Source organism: Amia ocellicauda, chromosome 1, assembly GCF_036373705.1.
Source record: "Amia ocellicauda isolate fAmiCal2 chromosome 1, fAmiCal2.hap1, whole genome shotgun sequence".
Taxonomy (NCBI): Eukaryota; Metazoa; Chordata; class Actinopteri; order Amiiformes; family Amiidae; genus Amia; species Amia ocellicauda.
The window spans coordinates 25,865,588-25,884,911 of NC_089850.1; the positions used below are offsets into that span (position 1 = coordinate 25,865,588).

Genomic DNA, 19,324 nt, shown 5'->3' on the forward strand with positions numbered 1-19,324 from the left:
AGAACTGTACTCAGTTGCAGCTTCATTTTTAGTTAGATCCCACTTTCTTCTAATCAGAAATGTAACCACTATGACGTACAGGTTTGTAGTTTGCTATTAGCGTGTGGGTCAAAGTTTTGATTAAATCCGGACCAAAGTCCATTAACCTTAGTAGCCTATATACACCACACCTTCCATGCTATGCTCAATGATCCAGTCATCTGTGTTCAATGTATCTGCTTAATTAGCAGCGTCACTCCCAATGTGTATCTTGCCAGGTCAGCAGCACGTGGGGTTTAGCAGCAGTCAGAAGAACAAAAACAGAAGAGAAGTATAATGCATCTACACAACTGTATTTGGAATACTTCCAAATGTTATAAAAACTGATCACCTCTCAGATAAGAAGTAACCCCCTCCACCCTCTACTGCCATTATCAAGATCTGGAAACTTCACTGTGAAACAAGTGTAATTCCCACATGACTGCAACAGTTACTTGCTAACCACTGCATTTTAGAGACCTTTCAATGAGGATTTGTGTCTTTTTTTTTAATGAAACTAAGAATTAACCCCTGAGTTTTCTTTTCTTTTTACGTTTCTGGTTGTAATTGGTTTATACACACATACACATACAGGGAAATTAATGACTGGAAAACTTCAAATAAAATGTGCTAGTTTTTTTAAATATTGGTGATTATTTTTATACGTTTGATATTACAAATAAGTTTTACATATGGAAACATTTGTAATTATATTGCTAAAGCCTCATGAATAGTTAGTACAAGTTCATCTGTTTAATTGACATTTAATTAATAAATAAAAGGACATGAAAGATAAAAAGGATTAGGATTCTATGGCATATACTATAATATATAAAAAAATAATTGTGTTACATGAAATTACAATGTGTATTATGAACATATTTTTCTATTACGATATAGTATGTTCCTATTCTAACTGAATTTGTAAAAATAAAAGTTTTTTAAAAGTTATATTTAAAAGAAATAAATAACTCCATATTAAGAAGAGTGGGAAACAAATCTTGCCAAAGATTGTATGTGGGAAATTTTCCGGCTTAATGATTTATGAAGACAATTTATTATATAGACCTAAAAAAGAGAGTGTTCATAAAAATGGTGAGCTGTCTCGAACAATAAGGATCTTTCAGCAGTCAGGACGCACTGCCATTCAGTCTGGCCATGAGCAGGCAGCGAGTGAGGAAACGCCGAGGAGAGCGGAGAGGAGGCCGCATCTGGTCGCTAATGAGCCTTTCAGAACTAGCGCCGTTCTCATCAGCCCTGTTTGTTTTCTCAGGCTGCTCCTTGTTGACTTTGGGATTGTTTTCCTTGCTATGCAGCACAATTATTCTCAGGCTTTAGGCTTTTATTTATTAAGTGACTGCCCTTTTCTTGTCTGGAGCATTGAAAGGCTAAATATAACTTCCCTCATACTTTTTAACACTGTGACAGGCTCTGGTGCTGCATAGTGCAGAGCCACGAACATGAAACATTTCCCATTGCTTTAATTCCCTCCCTGGGGGCCTTCGTCATGTTTAATGTGGATCGGTATATTAATTACAGTCCTTATGTTCTTTTTCTTGATTGTTAATCTTAATTTTCCCATTGTTGGGCCAGTTTGTCGTTCTGTATGTATTTATGTTTCGATTTTCCTTTTTATTGAATTTCTTTGTGCAAATTATTTAGCAACTTCTGTTAATTGTTTTACTTCAGTTATAAGTATGACAAAAGGAAGGTGTCCTACAATAATGTTTAGATGAGTTGACTAGTGCCAGGGGTTTTACAGGGGGGTTTGGCTTCAAATCCAGTTGTCTACAGAATGTTTACTGACATTGTTCCAGATCCAATCAACTGCACAGTGCAGTGCATTTTTCTCGGCTCACTAAGGAGACTGATGCTCAGGTTTTGTTTTTCATTTTAATACTCACTTGTATAGGTAAATTAGCATAACTTAATTACTTAAGATTAATTATGAATTCATTAATTTTGGATGTACCGACTGCATGTAAGTTATAACTGACTTGTTCAATTCGATGGCAAACAGTGGCAGTAAGCATTCATGACATCTACATAACTTGTGCCTTTCTGCAGCAATTTCTCCATCTACAGTAAATAAAGTATAATTTCCATTCATTACCCAAGCAATGTTTCTTTACTTTAGCACACAATAAAATATTTGTACTGTTCTTTATTTTTTTAAATGATGTGCTTAACTGATTCATTGCTTTCTGGGTGTGTTTTGAGAAAGTTCAATGTTTGTATAATTTGTTCACACATACAAGGGTATGATAGAATGGCTTGTGGTGTCTTTTTCTTTTGTTTTGTGTTGAATGAAAGAGGATTTTCAAATGTACCTGGTTTTTGTATGTACTGAAGCTGGTTCTGTGTTTAAGTCATTACAAGTCAAATCTAACTGTAGATTATGTGCAACATGCTGAGCACATGTGATTGACTATGAGACCATTCTTCTTTGATGTCTTTAGATTTTCTTTTAATAGTAGTCAGTTATGTAATCCAACGTTCTTTTTCATGTAATCTCTCATTTAATTAAAATAAAGGTGGTTACACCCAGTTGCTGTCAAGTGATAACATGTATAATGTGGGTAAATGAAAAGGACTTTTTTATCAATTAAGATAAGTTTTGATTGTTTTAATGACCTGCTGTGGGTAATTTTTGGGGAAAAGCAAACAATGCACGTAGACAGTTGCTGTTTTTAGGAAAGCACTTATCATCTGATGTTTATCCAGGGGAATAGATTTATAAATGATTTTAACCCTTCCATTCTTATTTACAAGGTATAGTCATTTAGGTCTGCGACATGATGATACACCATGAAGTAAGAACGGTGCAGAGTAGTATATTTCACAACTGATGTTTATTTAGTATTTGTCTGGCCATGTAGCGAGTTTCAATACAGTTTGGGACTGAGTTTTCCAGGTCAGGCAGAATCACTACTTCAGGATATAACAGTGACTGTCAAGTCTTTGCAATACACAAAGCTATTGGAATGTATTACATAGAGTTTTTAATGTAACTATTTATGTTATTTATTACTTATATATTGGTTGATGCCATTACCGAGAGTAACGTAAGAGTTGTCAAAAATATAATATTCTTCATAAAAAGTATTTTACAAAAAATCATATTATCCTAGTTGAAGTAATTGAAACAAGAATATAAAATACAAGGCAGATTCTCATACTTGGGTTGTTCAGCAGAAATATGGTAATAGTTACGTTACGTGCTACAACCAGTGGGGACAGACAGGTAGATTAAATTAAAGCAGATAAGCAATTACAATGAAGGCAGTTGAAAGTGCAACAGTCATTACATATCAATACATATCAAATAAGTGTCATGAAAAACTAGTAGTTGAAAGCAATGAAAACTATTCATTGACAAAGACCTCTAATCTCTTCACTACACTACTCTCTCCCTCACTGTGTACACTCTGTAGCATTCTTGCTTTTGTACCATTTCCTCTTTTTATCAGACAGATAACCCCCTTTCTTCTACGACTCCTGCAGTACAGCAACGCACACTGATTACACTCGACACAAACTGACCGACATCGTCCCACACTGGGGTGGATTACTGCTGTTGTTTTAATTTCCAGGAGGGTCAGTGGTCCACATAATAAGTACTTTATTTATTGATTGAGTTGGCTAGTTAGTTAGTTAATTAACTAAGGGTTGTTTTGAACACTTTATATTAATCAAATATCTTGACAAATTTGATATCAAACAAGTATCAAAGTTTAACAATTGCCCTGTGTTTCTTTTTCTTGCATTATGCTTATTGGCAATGTGACATTATAATAATAATATACAATGTATCAATATAGTAGAGGTTTCCAATTCAATATGCTTTGGTAAACTGTAATAATTGAATAATAATTGAAGTGAAAAACGTTCAACTAATAATAATTAAAAAAGTATAATTGTGAAACAAATTATATATTTAATCTCCCTAAAATCACACCCTGATCCATGGCTTCCAAAAGACATCCCCGCTTACATCTGCAGTCATACAGACGTTTGTCTTTCACGATGTCTGCATAGTTTCAGATGTTGTTCAGAAAGATACTGCAACAAAAACAAACCAGCTCCAAAGGATAACGTCATTTTCCAGCCAGGTGTCTTCCTGTTTCCCCTCAGTCTGCATTCCAAATCTACAAAGACACCCAGCCATGTACATTCAAAAAACCAAAATGATGGGCAACAGTGCTCCTCTAATAAGCATTCTGTGTAAAATGTCTATGCTGGAGTTAAAGATAAAATCGGTGGAGAACACAGAGCCTCATCAACCTAGGACGCTGGTTGACTATAATCTAAATGACCAACAATTGAAGCCTGTGCTTAACAATAGCTGTTACTGAGAGAGACTTCCACTTTGTGAAAGAATCACAATGTTCTTGCTCTGTTTGGACTAAAAACAGCCCCTAAACGACACACATCAGGATTATCGAGTCTCCTGAAGTCAAGAGATAAAACTCTCTCTGATGTAGATAGCTGGAATACTAGTAATCCACCAATACTTTATGTTTATGTAGCACCTGGTGCCCCTGCGGGTCCTACTGATGGTAATTAGGTATGCAATCTTTTGGGAAGAAGTAGCCAGATATATGTTAACACATTAAGATCAATTAAAAGAGCTTAACATACAAGTTAAATAGCAATCATTGTAGTAGAGAGGAGGCATCTAGCATATCAAACATTCTGCAACTCTACCTTGCTTTCACTTCCTCACTCTTTCTATTCACTGCTTTTATTGCAAGCATTCCCTCTGTCCTATTGCCCTGTTCCACTGTGGCCATTAATAATAATAAAAATAACAACAATAACAATACAAAAAAAACATACCATCTAATATTAAACAATCCCACTCTGGAATGAAAGTGGAGAAATGTTATATATTACACAATTGTTTGCAGTTACTGAACACACATAAATCCTCAGTTTTCAGAATAAATGGAACTCGTGGTGATACTCAAAAAACTCCTGTAGCTGTTGTTTTCAGTTGAGCTATTTCTTTCTTTTAAATTATTTGTTTCAAATAATATTGCTTGGGGGATGTGTTTTTGTCATACTAGGTTTTTGCATGTATTAATTAGTATAATAACACTGGTCAAACCCACAAGAATGCAAACCTTATGAAAATACAAATTAATTATAATGGATTATTTAAAAAATAAGCATACAATTTAGGTAGCTGAAAGCTCTCAAAACTGCACTAGAATGTTATCACCACAACATTTCTATATCTCTTATTTGGGGCTCTGTAATTCTGTTCTATTTTAGAGCACAGCACAAACTACCTCAACATCTTGTATAATTAATCTGCATAAGGAAACTCCTTCATATTTGTGCATACAATGTAGTTAATGATAAAGCGGTTAAAACTAAAATACCATGAGTGTTTTTATTTTCAGAGCACATGTAATTTTAATCAATGTCTCCAGGAGAAAATAAATGCTGAAAGTCCCATGTTTACACTATGATGGAGCACAGGCAGATTTTAAGCTTGCACTCACACATAACACTATAATTATCTCAATTTAACTTTATTTTTAATGTATTAATGGTATTATTATTGTATTATTAAATGTTTTGTTTAAGGCTCTCCAGAGGTTTGCATGATGTCTGCAGAGTTTCAGATGTTGTGGCTTATCTAAGCCAGACATGAAACAATACAAGGTTTTTAAAAATAAATGTTTATATGGCAGATGCCCACCAAGCAATTCCCCTTCATGGCTTTCCTGGACGATTTCACAATTGATTCACACACCCCTTTCATAACTAATGCTGGTTTCACACATCTCATTCAAGCACTTGGTCTCAACTGGAAATCCTTAGTAAACGCCCTCAAGTGCTCCCTATGCTAACCACTCCATGACTGGCAAAGGGAAGTCATCTTGACCTGTGATTTTATTTATCAAGTCACAAGGCTCTCTTTCTAAACCTTTAAGGTACTGTGTTTTCAAACAAGGTCTGAAGGTCTGTTGCCGAGGCTTACTCGACCACAGATATCTGCGTGCGCGGGTTTCTTTCTGTCTTTCTCTTTCTTTTCTTTTTCTTTACCAATCCTCTCTTTTTAAAAACACATTACTGCTGCTCTACAAGAAAAGAAAAAAAAGAGCTGCATAACCAATGTATTATGCAAACTGGTGGCCCAAGCCAGGAAGGTTGGCAAACAGTGGAGCTCTGTGCTACCTAGCAGGAAGCTTGGAGAAGGCTCTTTCAGCGATGCTGGGAGACTTGCGGCCTGGGGCTAGGTTTCAACCCTGTGGGCTGGCACCAAGCTGGGAACAGTGCGCTCTGTCAGGAATGAAGCCGTGGGAGCAGACCTTGAAAGGGCGATTGCCTGGTGAGACGCTCCTTTTCTTCCCTTTATCTGTAAGTCAAAACTGAGAAGTGGGTCACTGACGGCTGCCAAAGATAGAATTACAGTTAATTCCACTAAGATGACTAACTGTTTTTTTGTTTATATCAATATTACTTGAAAGATTTTTTCGCAAAGCTTTAAACCCAAAAAGAAAAATGCCACGTCTGTCACTATTCATTCTTAAGACTTCACGATAGATTTTTTTTAAAGCATGTTATCTTTTTAGTGCGTACAGAAGGAAATAGTTAAACACACACATATATAATATTCCCCAACAATATTTTTGAAATGCTTTACCAGTATATCATTCTGAAGAGATCATGTGTTTAACCCGTAAACATATTTCTCATGTGTTATTTAATCTATATTTATATTTGTGTAGGCTTGTTCTACAACCAGTGAAATCATTTGGATGTGGATGTTATCATCTGTATTAGTTTAATAACATTAAATTGAACCCACAGTAATGTACTGTTTTGCAAATGCAATGTCACACTGTATTGTTTTCTTCAGCAAGAGGATTGTGGTGCCATCAACCAATCAATGGCCTTCACTTTAATATAAGCAGGGATGATGCTGGTGTCATGTAGATGGACATTCTCTCCAGCATAAGATATGACTTTCTCAGACTGCATCTCATATTGCCAACTAACAACAGGGATGGTGTCCTGGTTGATATGGAGGCCAGTTTTTCCTCCAGCCAGGTTCTCTTGCTTCTGCAGTATATATTGTGTTCTGCAATATAATGCATCAAGAAACACTTGTTATACATTTTGTGTTTTTGATAATAATTATTTTTGTCGATGTTGTTTATTAAACAAATAGATAACTAACTACTAATTACATTTTCAAAATATAAGCTTTAAGAGTGTTGTGTCAATGTTGTTTAAGCATTAATTTCAAGGGTGGATATGTGTACTGAAGTACTGTAAAGAAAATGTTGTAAATAGCAAAGTATAGATTAATATTCCTCAACACAAGAGAAGTTAATGTTTTGTAAAAAAAAAAAATACTGTTCAGTAATTTTGAATAATAAATAATTTGTTTAAAAAATATTTAATTGTAGTAAATTATACTTCAAATCTATATAAATGTAGATTTATGTTGAAAATGTGACCTCTGACCAAAATGGAAGAATACTATTTAAAGATTTGATACTGCACATATATAATTAATTACACTAAATGTAGTTCTTACAAAGTAACTACAGTATACAGTTCCATAGTTTCATTTAATATTGCTGAGCACACACATGATACTATATTTTGCCTGTAATGGTCAGAACATTGACACTGCAACAACCCACAAAAAGCACAAGATGCAAAAATATCCTAAATGTCAACTGTTTATTTTTGTATGGAAGAACACTGTAGTCAGTAAAATGATATTCCCTTATGGATGTGAAATCCCGCTGCTAAGTAACTGAACCTGCAGCGTTCGAATGGACACAGAAATCTCAAAGAACAGCGAGGAGCCCTGTCCCCTACTGGGTTATTTGTAAAGGCAATTTTGTGATACACAATGCAGGGTTAAATGTCTTGTCACTTCTAAAATAAATGAAAAAACAATTATGCATTCATTTATTTTAAAAATATGATTTTAAAATGTTTTCTGTTTGTTTGTTTTTCTTTTTAATACAGTTATTTCCTTTATTTAATGTTTTACTTTATATTCTGTATTTGACTTTAAAATTATATTTCTATATCACATATTTTCATATGAAAATGATTAAATCCATGCTTGGAACTGGAATGCTGTGAATCGTGATTAGAAATTCTAAAATGATGAATCCAATCTTACATTTCATACTCATTTTACGGATAATGCTCTTGCTGCCTCCCTTTGAACCGAATGAGCTAATCTGCGCTTCGGAACTTCAGTGAGAGTTACATACATGGCTCCTCAAAGGCTGCAAAATCAAAGGAAAGGAGTCATGAATTACAATGTCCTTCCACCCCCCAGCCACCCCTGTTCTCCATGTATGACGAAAGCCACAATAGCCCCCTCTTTCCTGAGGAGAAAGATTCTTCCTTTCTTTGAGCTGACCTGTCTTTATAGCCAAGGCAAGGTCACACACTTCAAGGTCTTGTCCCTTTGAGGTGCACTGTGCTCTCCCACCAAACCCTGCCTCATGTTTCACCTGCCCTGGCCCTAACCTTTCTCCATTCACGCGGACTGCAAGAACAGAGGCCTCCGCTGTTTGACAGCCTCTCCACACAATGAACTGACATGGGAGCGCGAGTGATGCCTATTTGTTTGCCATGATTTCCACGGCATCAGTACTGACACAAAGCTCCATTTGGCAAATAGCGTGCTGCAGCCCCAAGTGCAGGCGTCTGGGCAGATTCCAGTGCAGCAGATCCATTACCTGTTGCCTAGGTAACGTACAAAGGGATGTGTGCTTTATTTACTTGTTGTTGCTCTATTTGCCAGGAATCGTGTTCGACGCTGTTTACTAAGAAATATCAAAGATATCAACAGCTTCAAAGAACGAGATGCGGTGGCCTGCATTGTTAGCATGCACATTCCTCCAAAAACAATCAATCATTTAGAAAAGACAGTGAAATAATATCCCTTTTATCTTTTTTCTTAAAGTCCAGAAACTTTTTAAGAAACTTCTTGTTTTTGTCGTTTGTAATATTTATTATATTTTATTGTAAATGTGAACACCCTCGACAAACTCTTTAGATTGTATGTAAAGTTAGACTGTATATGTAAATACTATATTAATTTCTTTACAAAGCACAGTATAATCTTAACATGATTAGACAGCCTAGCAGGCTATTATTTTCACTAAAATATCCTCATATTGGAGGATATGTATATGCAAATGCCTTTCACATCATTCCTCTGCCTTCTTAAAAAGATCTTTAAAAACTCTTAATTGACTGGCAAGCATTTTATTTTATTTTTCTGAAAGACAAGATCCAGATAATTTATTTTCTTCTGTTTTGTACTTTTTCCAAATCATGGGTTCCCAGGGACGCCAATCTTAACTGACAACAAAGCGTGTTACATATTTTATGTTGATATAAGTCATAAGCCAAAGCTAGCTTATGTTAAAGCTAGCTCCACCTAACAACAGGTAAAAACAAGTGAGAATAATAATTTAATTAATAATTTAAAGTTTTAGAAAGAAGACTTTGATTGCCCATAAACAGATTTCTATTTAGTTATTTCTGGTTTACCTGATATACTGCTGTGAGTTTCAGCTATAAAACCAATTCGGCAGAATGATGTAAATATATATATTTACATTATTTCTCTCTATCTTTCTCTCTCTATGTGTGTGTGTGTGTGTGTGTGTGCAGTGCTGCTTAAAATAAATAAAGGATTAGATTAAAATAATACAAAATATCTACAGCATGCTGCTTAAATACTTCAACTGGTCTTGATTTCATCACTCCACAAGGGAGATCAATGTGTAATCAGTGATACAGATAACCATGCAGTGCAGGGGACAGAGGGTTAGAATAACAGGCAGCCTCTCAGTGCTGCTGGCTTTTGGTGGTCTTCAAAAACAGCAGCATGAGTGATGTGAGGAAGACCCGAGCGCTCACAGTAAACATCCCCCTGTGGAAGAGCGGCCCGGGCGTTATCTGATTCTCATGAGAATCTGCTGCCTCAGACCCACAACGTCACACATTTTTTGGCTGCAGGATTCTCAGGACCGTCAGGGTACAGCAAAACTAAAAACAGTTTCCCAGACCATTTATAGTGCAGACTTCCAGTTTTAGAAAATCTAGGGTCGATGAAGGAGGTTAAAGGTTAAAAAAAAAAGAAATAAACAAAAAAAAAGTTAAAAATAGAGAATAAGACAATACCACAACTTCCAGGCAAAATGCAAGATGCAACTGTTCACTCCTATTGAGTGTATCCCTGGTGTGTCTATTTTCTGCCACAGGGAGAGGATAGGAAGGAACAACTTGTTTCCTGTAAATAGAGAGAAAATTACAGCTATCATTGTTTTGACAACGGAAGCTGAAAGGAGGTTTTCTCTATCTCTCTCTCTCGTTCTTGAAGCCATCATCACTACCTGCAGAAGAACACATCCTAAGGGTCCTTTGGAAGCCGTCACACACACATGAACGTCTCAGTGTCAAATGAAATTCTAGGCAGATGAATGGCATGCTACTCTGCAGGAATGTGGCCCGTGTTTTAATAACTCCTCTGAAGCAAGTCTTTGCCCCAGCAGGCAACTTGTTCAATCTTGAAGGTGGAAATGTTTTTTTTTTTTTTACATACTCTCCAGTAGAGAAATGTTAATCCGTTCCCCCTTAAAATGAAAAAGGGTGAGGGAAGTTTTAATAATGAACTGTCCAACATGTATTAGAGTTAACCGTATCGACTGATGGGCAATTCAATCTGTTCAAACTGTAAATGTTTACAATATACAAACCCGGTTAGTTCAGTTAAGATTAATGTAGCTGCGTTTCTATTTAATATGTTGTCCTTTCCACAAGAAAGGTTTTTAACTATATTTCCATTCACAGTCATACAAGCAAAAGCACGTTAAAGATTTGTAGGCATTTAATTTTGACAGTTTAAAAACTGAATAATGACCTACATTGCATTTACTTTTGTTTTGGGCAAGAATGCAGTTTGGAGGCTGTTTGGCGGCTGTAAAGGAGGCAGATGCTTGAAATTTGTTCTTCCTCAGTTGTCAAATTAATAACCTCAATATATTGCATGATGGTTAACTCCAGACACTACATCAATGGAGCCATGTGTTTCATTTACTTTTCTGTAGAGATATTTGAACACAAAATCAAACACATTCAACATGTGTATCTTTCCACTGTGAGGAAACAAAGTCTCCACTCTGAGTCAAAAATATAACTCATGCTGCACCATGTGAATTACAAAGGAAGCAGCCATTATTTAAGATACATGGGGTGTGTGTTTTTAATTGTGGAACCCTCTTGTTTACTAATTATCCATTGAGAAAAAATCTACTAAAACTACGTAATGTTTTAACTCTATACGGCAGAAGGGATACACTTTCCAGGAAACACCCTGAGCAGGAAGTGAGCACACAGGCCAGGTGGAAGTCTGACGTGGAATGTGTTGGGAGGAAGGAGCTGACATACCGGTACACAGCGGAGATTAACCAGCTAGACCAACAGGCAAAAGACACCACAAATAGCATCACAGCTGAACTCATCCAGGAAGGAAGTTGTCTGCATACCTATTCCTATTCCCAGAGAGAGAGAAAAGATACAGCAGAAGGACTAACTAGAAATGCAGTGGTATTTTAATAAATAAGGGTATAATAATGAAACCAAAATGTTTATTCATTTAATTATTTTGAAGAGGGTGGGGAGGAGTATTATTCCAAATCCAGTGCAGGAGTTAATCATTCTTGATGTTGCCCATTATATTTATGAATTTAGAAACTGGAATGCACAGTTGAATTAACATTTAACATATTAATACCATATACAAATTCACTATGTGCTTAAAATACACATCATGTATTGTACACCATATGACAGTTCTTATTGAAATGAGACGTTAAATGTATTATAATTTATCCTCCCCAGTGTTAAATAAATATTTCTTCCCATGATACACACACACACACACACACACACACATATATATATATATATATATATATATATATACATTTTATTTCAGGGGGAGAGTAGGGGGAACCATAAGATTTGAAGCCTTTTCATTTCATGTAAAATAAGAATTGTGTATATTTCATATTAAATGAAAAATTGAAGTGGAAACTGAACATTAATCAAATTAATTTGTAAATAGCAGCTATTAAACAATGTGGATTAAATAAGGCAACATATTTTTTAATGTGAATCACCAAATAAAAATAACCTCTCTGTCTCTGTTTCTGTCTCTGTCTATCTTTATATATATATATATATATATATATATATATATATATATATATATATATATATATATATATATACATATACATATACATATATATATATACATATATATACATATACATATACATATATATATATACATATATATACATATATATATATATATATATATATATATATAAATAAATAGAAAGAGAGAGAGATGCAGACAGACAGACAGACAATTAGTACATCATATTTATTTTTAATAATGTTATAAGGGAAACTGTAGAAAAAGCTGGTCTACTTAATGAAGTATGACCTTAATCAACAGAAAATAACATAAATAAAATACCAAATAAATAAACAGATGAATGAATAAATAAATACATAAATACAGTAACTATGATAACAAAAGAAACAGCTCAGACATAAGGTAATCCATTGTCAGTTCTTTCCTAATCAGCACTCTCACTCATATGAAAGACAACAGTAAAGAGGTGTCTTCAAGATGGCATCGTGGGCAGGACTGCAGATCAAAAATGTCTCTCTAAACAAGAACACTATATATGTGGGTCAGAACACCAACTGAGAAGTGTGTTGTGGACACATTTAATGTAAAAAGGAAGCCATACAAGCCATGTTTTTCAGTTCTGCCCTTAAATCTTTGCACATATAAATTATTTTGGAAACACTTGCAGATTTATTTATAAAGCTGTGGATGTACTAGGTGATGATTTTTAGGCCAGAGGTTTAGATATTATTTTTACTTCATTTCACTCTTTGTGGTGTTCAGTTTGACATATCCATAGCCAGTGTTATAATTGTTCTCTACAGTGGACATAAAATCATCAGCTCCGATCCACAAACTGGCTTTAACAGGTTGTAATCTGTTGTTACATACATTTTAAACTTGTAACACCTGGCCTCTGATAGACATAAGCAGCATATACAGGCTTCTCCTGATATGTATGATAATACAGCATGTATACATCTAAATAATAAATCTTTTCCACTAATCAGTAGATGCTGATGAACTACATTATTTTAATACTTATATTCATTGTTTGTGTTCATATAACTACAGTAATTATATAATATAGTATTTTAGCTGTCATTCTTTATATCATTGAATAATTATAACATATGCATCATGTAGTTAATAATAATAATAATAATAATAATAATAATAATAATAATAATAATAATAATAATAATAATAATAATAATGGTTGTTGTAGTTTCTAGAAATAGTACTAGTTGTGGAAATAGTATTACCATGGTCATGTTATGTCAAATTGTTAATAATCTTATAAAGCTTGTTGCACACTGTTCTATTATAAAAGCAGTGCAAAGGAGTAAAGATTTTTACATATTGATATCAAGCTTTAAATCACATATATGTAGTAGATTAAATAAAAATAAAGAAAATAAGCTACAAAAAGATGTAATAACAGCAGGGACAATTTAATACAGTTGTGTAATTTGGTAAGTGCTGCCACCTGCTGTAACCAAAAATAAAAAGAGGAAGATAGAAAAACTACATTGACCACAAGTCTCTGCGCTGTATTTGCATACGTACTTCCGGCTCACAAAGCGCAGCAATGGCAGCCTCCTCACCGAAACCCAGCGTGAACAATATACTGCAGTTTATGAAATTAATAGGGCAGCTGAAGGTAAGATTTTGCTTGACACTTTCTCAAGTTTTGCATTTTCATCTGTGAGCATAAATATGGCGGCACTGTGGGTGATTTAAATATAATATTAATGATATAACGAATGAGTGGGTGGCCTATGTTCGGCTCTGACTGGGTGATATGGTAATTTCTTCAAATCGTTTTGATTCCACCTTTACTGAGGGGGTCATTCATTGTTCACAACACAGGATTAATGTCAATTCAAATCATTCAATTGCAATTCAACACGCATCCTCTGCACATCAGTTCCTGCAGCTGAACTCCCTTCACACCCGTTCATTCAATCCAGCTTGAGATTCAAATCCAGGGTTGCTGTCAATCCCACTAGTTCAGCTCCCGTTCAGTCATGAATTCATTAATTAAATTCAGCTTATTCTGCAGATCAGTCTTACCATCCCAATTACATCCCATTAAGTAGTCTAATTTACATTGCAATGCTTTAAAGGCTACCATATTAGATTTGGTTTTATTACTGCCGATGGGTGTTGTCATGTTTAAAAATAAGAATGATGTGCTTTTTATTTAAAATGGAAATCAGTATATAATATGTTGCAAAATAAGGTCGGTTATTAAAGCAAATATGTGAAATCACTAATAACTAATGTAACACCTGTACTAACAGATGGTTTATTTTTTTATAGCATAACTCATTTCTACTTATACATATACCAGTGGTTCTCAACCCCCGGGACCCACTATCCTACTGGATACTTCTCAAATACTTTGAAATCTTTAACTAATAATTTGCTTAATTTGACTTTTTAAGTGGTTTAATTTACAAAAAGCTGGAGCATTCAGGTGCATTACATGATTTTATTTTGTATGTGAAAAAATATGAATATGCTCTGATTAGAGAAATCATTAGTTCAATTTAGTAAGTGAGATATTTGATGAAACAAACACTACCAGGACTAGGGTTGGTGACCACTGACATATACCATTACATTCCTCTTTTGGAAACTGTATCTCTAATCAGTTCATCAGTTGCCTGTTGTTGACACCATGTGAATTGCAAACATTATTCTGTCTTTTGAAAATATTGTAAAATATTATGGGACGTTATGGCATTACTTCCACTGAACTGAAAGGGAATTGTCAATATAGTAACTTAAAAATGCAAATTACAACTAATTTGCATTTCAAAATCCAAATCATTAGCAATTCTACACTTGATCTCACTGGAATTGGAACTGACCTCCGGATTTTAATTCAGTTAATTTCAAAATCAGCACAAATTTACAGGACGAAAAATATATTTTAATAATTATTTATTTTCATGGATATATCATATAATAAACATGCCTGTGTAAGGATACAAACAATTATACCATTAAACAAATACCAAAGTGCAAAGCAATATTTAGAGAAGGATGACAAGAATACCCACAAACAACAGTTATTCACTAAGCATGGAGGGAGTCGGAGGCAGAGTAACCCAGATGAAAACATAGTACTATAATCACCATGCTATGCTTTAGTAAACTATGATAAACTCTAGTATATTATGGTAAATAGCATGTTTGCATTGCATTTTCTTATAATTTTCTTAATATTTTTATCACTCTATCATAGAAAATGTGAGTTTCAGTGTTACATATAATGGTCATATGCAATGCTTTTTTAACTGTTATTTATAGTAATGCATATTTCACTTGTCACTTGTGTGTATTATGGTAAATGTCAGATTATCACTATTTCTATGGGATTGAATCAAGGTGATATACTATGCTTATTCCACAAAAATCCCATAATATTTACTACAAAACTAGTATATTTTCTTCATGGTGTGGTCCATAGTAGTTTTACACCTAGGAGATGACTGCGTTCTCCTATGATAGTTCACAATAAAATGTGTGTTTAAATACATTTGCAGTTAAATATTAAGCCCAGTAGCTCAACATGTGTATGATAGAAATAGGTTGCTGGTAATATTTTTTTAGCTATTTAAAAATGACTTTAATCTTCTCTTACTCCACATAATGAAGCGGGTGCCCAGGACCGGTTGGGTGTATAATAATGTAAAGAAACCGGAAAGCGTGTCAGATCACATGTACAGGATGTCTATGATGGCGTTCACTATTGAAGACCGCAAGATCAACAAAGACAGGTGGGGAAGGCTGACCTGCCTTATTATATATGGGAGGTGACCTTGATTTGAGAATTCAAAAGAATCAAAGGAATAATTGGACTCTGAAACAATATAATAAAATGTTAGGTACACATAACAGAAGAGAATCAATAATTTAAATGGTATTTAAACACAAATTGGCATTCCTTCCAGACTCCTTTACTTTAGTATAATCCAGTATAAGCCACTAGATGGCGTTCTTATGTTCAGTATTTTGTTTCTGTTGGAAAAAATATTCTTTATTGTGACTGTATACATACCAGTCATATTTTGAATGATCTGCTACTCCCCTTTCACTGTTATAGGCCCATATCTGAGACAATTTGAACGGGGATCTTAAATATCATATGAAGTAGCAAAACAATCTGTGAGGTTGAGGTGGGAACCATTGGTGCAGTAGCCCATGAATAACTTTTGTATAGCTGCTATGCAAGTCAGCATAAATGTGTGTATTTGTCCTTCCAGATGTATAAAAATTGCCTTGGTCCATGACCTGGCAGAATGCATTGTGGGTGATATCGCCCCTGCAGATAACATCAGCAAAGAGGAGAAGCACAGGAGAGAGGAGGTGGGTATTTATGGTACCTCGTATCATTTTAGTCCTAAATAACAGTGCAAGTGCTGTGAGTCTCTCTTACAACATGTTCCTGATTAGACCTACATACCGTGCTTTGTAATATAAAGTGACACAGAGGAAGTGAAACCCAGTGTTACATTGAAATATAAATGAAAAGATACATTTTGGTGAAAAGCTTCTCTGTTGCTCAACTCAAATGAAAAACAGTAATTTATACATTGCATAATTAAAATACCAATCACAGGAAAGCTGGCATGTATCATAATGTTATCCCTGTTTTCCAGGAAGCAATGAAACATTTGACAGGACTGTTACCAGAAGATGTGAAAAAGGAAATATTTGACTTATGGGAGGTGAGATGAGCAACCTTGTATTCAATTGTACATTTCATAAATGCTTAAACAGAGGTGTAATGCATCTATATATTCCATACCATATATCGTTTTTTTAGCTAGCTGGGTATTGGTTACAATTGTTAAGTCAAAATAATGAAGCAATGTTAACATAAATCACGTTTATATTAATATGAAAGATAGTTCTGAAGAATGACTTGATCTCTCTTGTTTGTGTCTTATTTACTTAACCCATGAATGTTCCCAGGAGTATGAGTACCAGACCAGTCTAGAGGCCAGGCTGGTGAAAGACCTGGACCTGTTTGAAATGATTCTACAGGCGTATGAATATGAGGTGCAGGAGAAGAGTCCCAGGCGACTGCAGGAGTTTTTCGATTCAACTAAAGGCATGTATTTATTTCCACAGGGTTAAAAATGTTAGATTTTGTTAGCCTGAGTTTCAGTTTCTTCCCCTTGCCAGAATACAGATCTATTGCTAAAGTATTTTTATGACATTTGTAACCAAAGCCAGGTTGACTGAGTGATTGATCAATCAAATTGTATTGGTACAGGGCCCACTTTTACACACTGTCACTGAGTATGTCAAGGTCCTGTACATAGACATAAAGCAGCCAATAACAAAAGTCACAGGTATCAAACATTAAAATACTTATCAAATAGATTAGTTTTTAAAGGTCAATTGGTAAGGAGTTTCACAAAAGGGGTGCAAGTAATGTTATGAAGACTGATTTTATAAAAGTGGTGTAACACTAAATAATATTCACATAATTAAATGTGTTATGGCTCTCATTTGAGTGTATCCTTTAAGCCTTCATTCATTGTAAAATAAAATCTGTTCTAGGGTTTTAAGTGGAGATAATGTATGCAAGAAAGGGTTAATGCAGAACAGAAGAGCAGTGCTGAATAGATCCATTGGTATGATCATATCTAGCATTTTGAATTTGGTGTTATGAGGCTTTCTATTAATAGAACAAAATGTGTTCGATAGTCTCTGTAAAACCTTTTAATATATATACAGGCACTCCCCGGGTTACGTAACACCTGACTTACATAAATAAGACTTTATTATATGATCCCATAGGCTCCATTATGAAGATTTCCGAGTTATGCAAATTTACATTAGATACGTAAGAGAGCAAGTAGTGCATTTCTGACTTATGCTGAGAGTTGCGGAACAGAACTCTTACATAAGTCAGGGAACGTCTGTATATGTTATTTAAAAGAAAAAGTATATAAAATGTATTTTTCCCCTTACAGGCAAATTTAATCATCCAGAGGTGCTGCAATTAGTAAAGAGTTTAAATGAGGAGAGAAACTGCCAAGCAGCAGCTAGTAGCTCTGATGGTCCCAACCCCAAGGAAAGCCAATCAGACACAACCGCTCCACATCAAACCCCTGAAACTACATCATGACACTTCCACGTGACCTCGGGGATTCAGAAATCATACTCTCAGCCGATCTACACACTTGAAAGTTCAGTCCCAGGGATTCATTGCTTTCCATAGGTATAGATAAGAATTATCTGGCAAACAGTAAAGTGCAGGGTTTGTCAGCTGCAGCTGGAGGATGAGTTGAAGATTTGATTTAAATGCAAGTATTTTACTCTTTACTGGTGAAAACCCCCCAAAACATATTTATGTTTATCAGTGTTTTGACCTTGAGCAGAGTTTAAGGGTTAATGTCATACATTTTTTAACTGAATTATGTTCTTATTTTTCTCTGGTCCAACTTAAAACTCAAATAAGCATTGACAGCATAATATGACAGGTTTCTGTTCATTATTTTTTGTGGTATCAATATGGTTTCCATATCCATATATATTGGTGTCCCCAATTCCTTTTTGAAGCTGCAAAAGCCTCCTTGTGTTATGTTTTAGTAGTTAAGTTCAGATATATTTATGCTGAAGCAAAAAATGTATATTTTACTACTGTACAAATAAATGACATTTCTTAGACACCTCTTTACACTGTTTGTTTATCTCTATATGTGTACGTTTAGGCACAGAGGAAGGTCCATGTTTATTAAATCAAGTATAACATGAACTGTAGAGCTTTCAGCCAGACTCTATTATGTGTATTCCTTGTAATCTGAGATGACAGTTTAAGTTTTTTTAAGGTTTAAGTGTGTCCTGCTACAGAATGCTAACATGAACATATTATATTCCTTAGCTTGTACGCCCTGGAGTCAGGGAGACCGGTGTGGTTTCAGCTGCTGTAATTGGTTACTTTGCTGCGTGTAGACGCTGGCATCACCAGGGGCGCCCTGGTTAGAGTTCGGTTACGCAATGTATATAAACTGTCTGGCCAACAGAGTCGAGCACGCAGCCTTTGTAGAATCTTTGGTATATGGTGTC

At 34.9% G+C, this 19,324-nt stretch overlaps 1 protein-coding gene across 1 annotated transcript; it reads left to right on the forward strand.

Annotated features, from left to right (window-relative positions):
- The first annotated feature begins 13,785 nt into the window (after positions 1-13,785).
- hddc2 (HD domain containing 2) lies at positions 13,786-18,925 on the forward strand. Its single transcript, XM_066699741.1, has 6 exons — positions 13,786-13,892; positions 15,899-16,020; positions 16,507-16,609; positions 16,903-16,971; positions 17,219-17,357; positions 18,229-18,925. Exons 1-6 carry the CDS (start codon positions 13,821-13,823, stop codon positions 18,381-18,383), a joined length of 660 nt encoding a protein of 219 aa, XP_066555838.1. The 5' UTR covers positions 13,786-13,820; the 3' UTR covers positions 18,384-18,925.
- The last annotated feature ends 399 nt before the right edge of the window (positions 18,926-19,324 follow it).

Excerpts from the sequence above, each read along its gene's own strand:
- hddc2 (XM_066699741.1), top strand. The coding sequence starts at position 13,821 with ATGGCAGCCTCCTCACCGAAACCCAGCGTGAACAATATACTGCAGTTT. Across the intron at positions 16,610-16,902 it reads AGAAGCACAGGAGAGAGGAG|GAAGCAATGAAACATTTGAC; the intron begins GTGGGTATTTAT and ends CCTGTTTTCCAG. Across the intron at positions 17,358-18,228 it reads GTTTTTCGATTCAACTAAAG|GCAAATTTAATCATCCAGAG; the intron begins GCATGTATTTAT and ends TTCCCCTTACAG.